This window comes from Gracilinanus agilis, chromosome 5 (genome assembly GCF_016433145.1).
Source record: "Gracilinanus agilis isolate LMUSP501 chromosome 5, AgileGrace, whole genome shotgun sequence".
NCBI classification, from domain to species: Eukaryota; Metazoa; Chordata; class Mammalia; order Didelphimorphia; family Didelphidae; genus Gracilinanus; species Gracilinanus agilis.
The window spans coordinates 306,357,824-306,367,742 of record NC_058134.1 but is presented as its reverse complement, the minus strand read 5'-3'; the positions used below and the strand labels follow the sequence as shown (position 1 = coordinate 306,367,742).

Genomic DNA, 9,919 nt, shown 5'->3' with positions numbered 1-9,919 from the left:
TTTTTTTTTAACCTTTGGCTCCCATGAATCAATACTGCCCATTGGTTCCAAGGCAGAAGAGCAGTAAGGGCTAGGCATGGGGGTTTAATGACTTGCCCAGGGTCACCCAGCTAGGAAATGTCTGAGTCCAGATTGGAACTCAGAACCTCCTGTCTCTGGGCCTGACTCTCCATCCACTGAGCCACCCAGCTGCCCCCAATCCCATAACTTTCATAAAACCGTGGCTGGTCATGAGCTCAAGGACAGCTCTGATTTGGGGCATCACAGGATCTGGTTTCTGATACCAACTTCCACTTCCTACCTCTGGGACCTTCCTTCTTTTCCCTCTCTAAGCCTCAGTTTCTTCTTTAAAATAAGAGGGTTGAAGGGGGCAGCTGGGTGGCTCAGTGGATGGAGAGCCAGGCCCAGAGATGGGAGGTCCTGGGCTCCAATCTGCACTTCCTGGCTGTGTGACCCTGGGCAAGTCACTTGACCCCTGCTGCCTAGCTCTTACCACTCTTCTGCCTTGGAATGGATACACAGAATTGCTTCTAAGATGGAAGGTGAGGGTTTAAATATAAATAAATATATAGAATAAAATAGAAAAGAGGGTGGAGCTGGGTACTCCTCAGGCTCCTTTCCAGCCAGTGGTGAGCTCCTCATGGCCAAGGACCATCTTTTGTCCTTCGGAACCCCTACCCTGGGGTAGTCAGCAGGGTGCCTGGCACCGAGGAGATGCTTAAGAAACGTCAATTGGCTTTTGCAACCTGAGCGATCTTCTTTGGTCCTGGGGCAGGGGACCCCGGGGTCCAGGGAATCTGGCTGTGCCGGGACAGTCCCCACACAGGTTAAAGAAGAAAGCGGGCTGAAGGGGAGGCCAGCGAAAGCGGCCCAGAACCCTCGGCCTCCAGGAAGGCAGCTTCTGGCCCTCTGCCCGCCTCTCCTGGCTGCTCTTCTCCGTACTCAGGGGGCCGGGTCCCTGCTCGGGTCTGCTCTGGGCCCCGCGGCCCGGGATGGGGCCTGGGAAGTGGATGGCTGGTCTCTGGGGCGGAGGGGATGGAGGACGTCCCAGGGGATCGTTCTTGCTGCCGGGGGCCCTGCACCCCAGCCCCCCACCCCCAGGCTCCCCATTCTTCAGACACAGTGAGGCTAAGACACCGGGTGCGTCCGTTCTTTATTCCTTCTGAGCAGTGCCCAGCGACCCTGGCGTGTGCCAGGGAAGATGTGGCGGGGACTGGGAGTAGCTGCCCCTCCTGGGCCCCAGGATCTCCTCTCCGAGGAAGGGGGAGCCAGGGCCTGTGGGCAGGCGGGCAAGCCCAAGGGAAGGAGCTGGCTGCTCCTGGTGAGGCAGGCGAGCGTGGCTGGGCTGTCGAAGGGCCAAGGAGCCTGGGCTCGGACCCGAGCAGGGGCCGCTACCAGCAGAGGATCCCGGGACAATATTTGTCAATGAGGCCCTGGTAGTATGGGCGAAGCTCAGACACATCGGGCAGGTCCTCCGACTTGGTGTAGAGATCAAACTTACTGCAAGGGACCCAGAGGGGGGCTGTGGGCGTTGGGCTGCTGCCCCCACCTCCACCGCCCCTTTGGGGCTCCCCCACCTCCCCTTGCTTGGTTCCATTGCTCGTGGCTGCTCGTGGCTTCCTCCAGTCTCCCCCCAGTCTTTGCACTCGCCATGTTGCTGGCTCAGAAGCAAACACTTGGTCCCTAAACGAATGGCCCAAGGCTGGTGGGAGCCTTCGATGCCTTCACCCAGCTGTCCCCAGAGTGAGGGTCTTGGGAGCCGGCGGGGGAGCGTGGAATGTGGGCTCAGAAAAGGAGCTCCTGGTTGGCAGGCAGCCCAGGCCGCCCCCCCCCCCCCCCCCCTCTTTCCCGCTCCCTCTCTCTCTCTCCTGTGCTGGCCCTTTGCTGACCCTTCAGTCCCAGACTGGATCTGGGTGCTGCCACTCAGGAACTTGGCCGGGGGAGTCCAGGGGGCTTTCCTAGCCTCCCTTGGCCCAGCCCTGGCCCAGGAGGGAGGAAGAACTTCCCAGCGGAGGGAAAGACACTCTGGGCTCTGGAGCCTGGGGCCCTGGATCCAAATCCTGCCTTTGTGCCTCTGTGACCTGGCTAAGTCACTTCCCTGTTTCTCAGCTTCTTCATGTGCTCAGGAAGGATATTGAGGTCCCTTCCAGCTCTAAAGCTAAGGGTCCACAATGTCACTCAACCTCCCTGCCTCAGTTTCCTCATCTGTAAAAAGGAAAGGTTGGACTTGGTTTCTGAGGTCTTCTAGCTGTTCCTCCCCCCGTGAGGCTAAGTGACTGTCGGCTCAAAGTTGGGGCTCTGCTTCTCCGACCACACGGCCCTGGTCAGTCTTGGATTCTGGCCTCTGGACAGATAGAGCCAAGTGTGGCTGACTGTGCTTCTCCTGCCTTGGGGTCCCCAGCACCCATGGGCCAACCGGAGTGCCCAGGCAGCACCCTGCTCCCTCCCTGAAAGGCTTTTCCCCGAGCATTCTTCTGCATTTCTTAGTTATTGACAGCAATTGTGACCCCTTTTCTAAAGCATTCCAGCCAGTCGCCCCAAAACTCTCAGGCAAAGGAAGTGCGGGGCTTAACGTCCTTATTTACAGAGGAGGAAACTGAGTCCTCCAAGAGAGATCTAGGGCTGGAGGAATGAGGCATAAGGAGGTCAAGTGACTTAGCCGAGGGCACACAGAGCTGGAAAGGACCTCGTATGCCAACTATTATCAACCCACTCATTGGACAGAGGCTCCAGGAGGTCAGAGGATCTGTTCAAGGACCGAAAATGACATCAGAGGCAGAATTTGAACCTAGGTCTTGTGACTCCAGGACCAGCAGACAGGCTGCCGCCTTACTTGCCCAAGATGGCACCCTCCTAAGTGACAGATCTAGGCCTGGGTTGCCCGGCTCTGCACTCCAAGGCCCCTCTGTCTTCTCTGTCCCTGCCAGGGCCTGGAAGGTGTCTGAAGGCAGGGCCGATGCCATCCTTCATGCCAGCCTCCCCAACACCCAGCGAGGTGCCCTGTGCCCACTAGGCGTCTTGTACATATTTATAGAAGAGAGTCCTCAGTGGGCCCTGGGTGAGGGTGAGGGAAGAACGGGGGGCCCAGGGCAAAGGATGGCTCAAGCCTGGTCCACACTGACCCCTACGCCTCTTTCTGGCCTCAGGAGGGACAGGAGGCTCATCCCCCACATCCTGCTCTGCTTGTGTTCCCCTGAACAGGACATCCCCAGAGCTCTGCGTGGGGAGCCCCCCTCTCCAGCCCTTACTTGAATTCTTGCACCCAGGGCAGCATGTCGAGGTCCCGGGTGCTACAGAGGTGCCGGTAATCACCACCAGTGTGCCAGGGGTAGAAGGAGTGGAAACGGATCATGTAGAAGGCCTAACCATGGAGGAAGGGAGGGAGACAAAGAGGGGCGACTGATGTCCCCGGCATAATCCTTTCCTCTCGAGCCCAGACTGTCGGACCCCAGACCGCCCCCAAACCCTGAGAAACCAAGGCCCTGTCCTTACCAGGCAAGCGCTCCCACCCTCACCCTCCATGTCCCGGCATCGTGCTCGCCCCCAGCTCCAGGTCTAGACCCCCAGCCCCCCCCAGGCCCAGGGATCCCTCCTCTGGGCCATGAGTCATTGGTCAGAGATAGCAGTTGGAGGCTGGGGGTTGGACGCATTGACCCCACTCACCTCCGGAGGCAGAGAGAACTTGTTGAACTTCATCATTTGGTACATGTACTCTGGACAAGGAGAGATGGTCCCAGGCCTGGCCGCCGGCCCCCAGAGCCTTGAAGATCCCCTCCCCCCAGAGCTCCCTCCTGCAGCTCCCATTCCACAGACCCGGCCTGGCCCTGGGTTCGAAAAGGGGAGGGAGGCCCCTTGTTTTCACTTTGGGAATTCCTCCTGGCTCCCAGGGGGCTCTTGGATGGAGCAGTGGCAGTGGAGGACAAGGGGAGAGGTCTCACCGTCGTGGCCCCAGGACATCAGGACCTTCTCCAGGCCGCAGTGGGGCTCGTACATGCCATACTCAGTGCTGGAGAGAGTCAAGGCTGTAAGGAGGGCTAGCGAGAAGGGCAAAGGTCCAGGGGAAGGAAGGGGCAGACCAGGCAGTCTGGGGGAGGGCAGAGAATCGGAGGAGAGGTTTTCGGGAAGAGAGATCTCTGGTGGGAGGAGGGCGATGGAGAGGGGCTGGGTAGAGCTCCCAAAGGGACGATTCCTCCCAGAGCCAAAGGTTCTGTGTGCGTGTGTGTGTGTGTGTGTGTGTGTGTGTGTGTGTGTGTTGGGGAACAAGAGATCTCTGGCAGGGGAGACTCTCTGTATGAAAGCTCTCTGGGCTGGGGCGGGGGAGGGGGTCACCAGTATCGAGGGTCCTTGGTATCAGGATTGTCTTGAAAAGTTGAATCCCAAAAGACAACAGATTTTTGGGGGCGGCAACCAACAGGGAAGGTGTCTCCAACCACTGACCACTGCATGGGGGAGGCAGAAGGGTCGTGGATTTGTTGCCGTAGGATAGGAACCCCCAAATGGATCAAAGCCAAGAGCTCAGAACCAAGGACCCCTGGAACCTTGAGTCTGTGGATCGGAACCCATCTAAGAAGTCAGGGTCCAAACCTCAGCTTGGAGTCCCGTTCTAGCCTGGAGCCCAGAACCTAGAACCCAGAGCCCAGAAGACAATGCCTGGGCCGGCCGGAGTCATCTTTGGTGACCTTTTTTACCTGTGGCTCTCCAGCCAGAACCAGGATCTTCCCCAGATCATGCAGCAACCCCACGAGGTGGAACCAGTCTAGGGAGGAAGGACAAAGACCAGGGATCAGAGCTGGGGAAGAAGACCCGGGGAAGGAGCCGGGTGGCCTGTGAAGGCAGGAGGGGGCTCTGCTGGGGGCTTCTACTACCCTGAGGGCAGGAACCCGCTGCCATCCAGACTTGGACCTCCTCAGAACCTAGAGCACAGCTAGGTGGCTCAGTAGATAGAGTGCAGGGCCAGGAGTCAGGAAGACCTGGCTTCAAATTTGTCCTCAGACGCTGCTGAGCTGTGCGACTCTGGACAAGTCATTTCACCCTGTTTTCCTCTGTTTCCTCATCTGTAGAATGGGCTGGAGAAGGAAAGGGCAAACCACCCCAGTATCTTTGTCAAGAAAACCCCACATGGGGTCATGAAGGAATGGCACGAGCGAACAAGAATCTCTCCAGCACCATAGACTCAAATTGGTCAAACTGAGTCGTCCCATCCCGCATCGGAGGAAAAGAGGCTCCAAGCCAACATTCATCTGGAATCTGATGGGGTTCCCTGCAAGGTGCCAGAGTTACAAAGACAGACCCTAGGAACTGGCCTCATCCTCTCCAAAGCTGTGGTAGGAGGGAGAGCTGCCTAGAGCAAAGGAGATCAGGGAAGGCTTCCCATAGGAGGTGGCACCTGAGCCGAGCTTCTCTTTTCCAGACTAACCATCTTTGGTTCCTTCAGTCACTTCTCACATTGCCTGACCTCCAGACCCTTCCTGCCTTTGTTGTTTGTTTGTTTGTTTTTAAGCCCCTGATCTTCTGTCTTAGAATCTGTACTAAGGATCACTTCCAAGGCAGAAGAGCGTTAAGGATGAGGCAAGGAGGGGTGAAGTGACTTGCCCAGGGTCACACGACAAGGAAGGGTCTGAGGCCAAATTTGAACACAGGACCTCCCATCTCTCAATCCACTAAACTACCTAGCTGTTCCCCTTTACTGCTTTCAATGTTCATGGCAGAAGTAAGCTAATAAGAATGAAAGCATGTTGGACCCTTATAGTGTCAAGGGAAATCTGGGGAGGGATCCCATTTCTGACCTCTACAGCTCACTTTTCCCCCTGCTGGCCTCCGTTTCCTCATCTGTAAAATGGGAGAAATGACCCTCGCATTCTCCCCATGTGTGGAAAGGGCTTTGGAAAGCACATAGCGGCAGCAGAATGGCAGCTTTGACTCTGGTGGTCCCTGTCCCCCTTCTCTGGAGGCCCTCAGCTTGTCAGAGTCCTTCCAAAGTCACTTCCCGTATAGTCCTTGCTCTGGGGCTGATCTCCCCACCTGGGAAGGAGGAGGAGGACCACCGTAACTCTTAAGGCTGTTTGTCTGCCCCCAGAGGGCAGCCGCTATTTCCTCTTTGGCCCCTGATCCCCAGAGCCCTTATTGAATTGGATGCTCTTCCTCAACGTGGGGCGCAGCCTCTGGATGCCGTCTGATGGGGACAGAAGATCATCCCCCCACTGCACCTGGACGCAGGGGCTCTAGGGAGGCATAACCACTCTGCCATGGCTTCACTTGCCCGTCCCCGCCTCTGTCCCTCTGACACCCATGCTGGGAGAGCCCTTTCGCCTCGGCCCCGGGGCCCTGGCAGCTAGAGCAGGCTCCCTCCTCGCTCAGGTCCAGGGGCTCAGGGTCACAGCGGATGTCGTCGGGGCAGCTCCGGCCACCCAAAGCAGAACGGACTTCCTGTCCCTGGGCAGCTTTGAGGGAGGGGGTTTGAGCCCCTCTCTAGCTCTGGATAGCCCTGATTCTGTGGATGGGTGGAGGGCAGGAAGAAGCGGACGGGAGCACGATCAAATCAGAATCATCTTTTTGGTGGGCCTCAGTTCACCAGACGCTGACCATCAAGGACCGCTTTTAGGGATCATCAGAAGAAAATACTGATCAGAACCCCCAGGAGGGCGATTTTGGAGGGCAAGAATAAAGGAGTGCATTGCAGAAATGAGTGGGGGACCCCCAGCTGCCTGGTGCCTTGAGGGGCGATGACTGCAGGATTCACACTCACTTCCCCAGCCCCAGAGACTCAGCTTCTCCTAGATTTGGGCTATGCAGAGAGCCTGGACCCATCCCATCCTTCTGTCTTGTATTTCCCCCCTGCCTTGGGCCAGCTTTCTGGGGGTAGAGCAGTCTCCTTCCCTCTTCCTCCCCCTCCCCCAGGGGGCTAGAATTTTAATCCCTGCTGGATTCCCTACTGGAAAGCCCTTCTTGCTCTGAACCAGAGGGCTCCAAGTTCCCTCTGCTGTTATCTCCCATCATCCCTTACTCCTGGAGGCCCTGATTGCCTGGCTCAGGTGAAGGGAGGGACCTTCTCTAGGGGAGAGCCCGGGACCTCTGGGAGCTCTGAGCACAAACCCAGACAGACTGAAACGAAGGGCGGACCTCAGAGACCACCCGGTTCAAGCCCTGAGTGTGCAGCCAGAGAAACTAAGGCCAAGGGAGGACAGTGAGGGCTCAGGGTGCCACCAGCAGTCAGGAACAGAGACTCAACCAGAATCCAGGTCTCCGACACCCAGCTGAGGACCTCGCTCCCTACCTCTCCCTCGCCCCCCCCCCCCAAACACACAGAAGCAGGGGCTGGGCCCACCACGAGCAGACGGCCCCATCCCCACGGAAGCCTGGTGTTCTATGGCTGCCTCTGAGGGGTGGGGTGTCTCTCTAGCCGCCCCCATGAGGGCACGAGGAGAGGGGATGCGAGCAGGGAATCCCTGGGCCTGGGAGAGGCAGGAGATACCCTTATCTGGGTGAGCCTTCCGGATGCCCTCAGCCGTCTGAAACGCATGAAATGAATTGGGGAAGTCCACATCTGGGTCTGACTCGTCCACCAGCCCTTCCAGGAGATCCACGGCCTCCATCACGGACATCTTTTTATATGAGAATCCGCCAAATTCCGCATGCTGAGAATGAGAAGCACCCACTGGGAGCAATGATCTGTCACCCTGGAAACTGAGTCCCCCCACCTTCCAGGAGCCCATCAAGGGGGGCAGGGGCCCACCCTTGTGGATACGGATGGTCGCCCCAAGGCAAAGGACCCCTCGGCTAGTCTCACCTTTCTCCTGACAAAGTCCACGGTTTGGTAGGTGTGCATGAGCTTGTACGTGTTGTAGACTCGATCCTGGAGGGGTCCTGACTGCAAGCCCACTTGGGTTAGACTCCGATTCCTCCCACTCCCATCCCAACATGTCGGACGCCAGCTAATCCATGCCCCTTGACCCTCTGTCTTCCACCCCTTGGCCACCGCTCCCCCAGCCCCTCCTTCACTGGCCACTGAAGCTGTTCTCTCCCAGATGGCAGTGGAGCATCAAGGTCAAGGGCAGGGCCAGGGAGCACTATCAGAGCCAAGCCGGCCGCTCTTACAGTGTAGTTTCGGAAGTCCTCTTTGTTTTTGTTCCCCTCCGGTCGGTAAATCTCAGAAGGGTCTGGACCCTGGCGGGGCAAAGGGGAGAAGAGGAGATGAACTCAGCCAGTTTGGAAGAGGGAGGGAGGGAAGGAAGGAAGGAGGGAAGAAGGGAAGGAAGAAGAGACGGAAAGGAGGGAAGGAAGGAAAGAGGGAAGAAAGGAAGGAGGGAAAGAGGGAAGGAGGGAAGGAGGGAAGGAAGGAGAGAGAAAGTCTTCCATCTGGGAAAGCGGCAGGATAGGCAGGAGAGGGGTCAAGGACCCTGAAGCTCAGGGGCATCAGTGCAGATCATTCTAGATGACCAGGAGTAGAGGAGAAAAAGAGGCAGGAACCCCAGGACAGCTAGGACCAAGGCCCTCGAAACGATCCGCCTTGGAAGACAGACACTCGGGCATGGTCCCCAGGTCACTCACGCCTCCTTCAGACCCACTGAGCCTTACTCAAGTTCCCTCTCAGATCCACTTAGGCACTTACATACATGCACACAATCTGCCTGGGCTCTGGGGGTGGTGGACCCCTGGGAGTCAAGGGAGAGCCCAGAGAGCTCTCCCACGGAGGATAATAAAGAAATGCAGAGGAAGCAAGAAAAGGTAACTCAGTTCAGCTGAGCCCTTTTATCAAGGGAAGGGGGGAAATTAGGGACAAGAAGAAGAAGCAGGTGACTTATTGGCCATCCCCTCCCAGGAGGGAAAGGATCCAGAGGTGAGAACCAGATCTTGGAGTCACAAGACCTGGATCTCAGTCCCTATGGGACGTTATGGGAGACCCGGTGCCTCTGCAAGTCTCAGTTTCCCCACTTATAAAAGGAAGAGAAAGGCTCCGCTTTGGCCCTAGGATTGAGGAGAAAAAAGTGATGTTGCAGATCTGAGGGGCCTGGAAGTCCCCAGGCTTTGGATTCAGCTCCTCTCAGCCCCAGTTTCTTCAACCAGGCTTTTGCTCTCCACCCCAGCCCCCTTCCTCTAGGGCTCTAGAGTAGGGGCCAGGCAGCCCAGCAGCATTTTGGAAAGCATCCAGAGAGACAGGACCCTTACCATGAGAACCTTCATCTTGACCACAGGCCTCGTGGGAAACAGGAGAAGAAGGGAATGTGCCTCATGTGCGGGCTGGCCGAGCCCGGAGGCTCTTATATCCGCCCTAGGTCACACACATCGGTGGAAGTGACCAGACATAACCCAAGCTGGTTGGCCCTGGCCGAGAGGTAATCAGTGACCATTTAACCTGCTGACCTTGGCCTGCTCCCTGCTGGTTAATGTGTCAGAGTCTATCCCTTCCCCCTTCCCTGGAAGGCCCATTCTGACCTCCACCCCACAGCCAGGCCCTTTGGAGGAAGAGCTGGATGGAAGTGTGAGGGACAGGGGTGGGATGGGGATGATACTGGATGGGATGGCGATTAGGAGAAGAATGGGTTCACACGGAGCCAGCGAAGTAGGGAAAGAAACCTCGAGGAAGGAGGAGAGCTTCAGGCAGAAGAGAGAGGAGATGGGTCACTAGAGGTGACTGGAATTCCTACTTGGGAACTCAAGGTACCTTTGTGACCAGGCAGGAATGTGCTGATGGCCAGTCAGACTAGAGGAGGGAAAAGCAGGGAGCCAACCATCAAGAAAACCAGCATTCCTGAGGTCCCCATCGTACTCTGACCAGGCACCAGCATGCTGGGAGAGCTACCAACAAGAATGACAATGGCCGGCCGGCTGGCCGGCCAGAGGACTAATCTCACTTCCAGCAAGTGGGATGGAGGGTGGTTGGAAAGAAAACCCTCTACTCTGTGTTTTAACCCAAGCCTGT

General features: G+C 57.3%; 1 protein-coding gene across 2 annotated transcripts; it reads right to left on the bottom strand.

Annotated features, from left to right (window-relative positions):
* Positions 1 to 1,136: 1,136 nt before the first annotated feature.
* Positions 1,137 to 9,266, bottom strand: MIOX (myo-inositol oxygenase). Of its 2 annotated transcripts, none has more exons than XM_044677257.1 (10): positions 9,166 to 9,266; positions 8,095 to 8,163; positions 7,787 to 7,867; positions 7,472 to 7,634; positions 4,689 to 4,756; positions 4,330 to 4,439; positions 3,939 to 4,006; positions 3,664 to 3,824; positions 3,249 to 3,361; positions 1,137 to 1,500 (listed from the first exon to the last, which is right to left on the bottom strand). In XM_044677257.1, the coding sequence occupies exons 1-10, from the start codon at positions 9,178 to 9,180 to the stop codon at positions 1,392 to 1,394; spliced, it is 957 nt and encodes a 318-aa protein (XP_044533192.1). In that variant the 5' UTR covers positions 9,181 to 9,266; the 3' UTR covers positions 1,137 to 1,391. The 2 variants fall into 2 exon arrangements, with proteins under 2 accessions (XP_044533192.1, XP_044533193.1); XM_044677258.1 differs by having other exon boundaries at positions 3,664 to 3,713.
* Between the last annotated feature and the right edge of the window lie 653 nt (positions 9,267 to 9,919).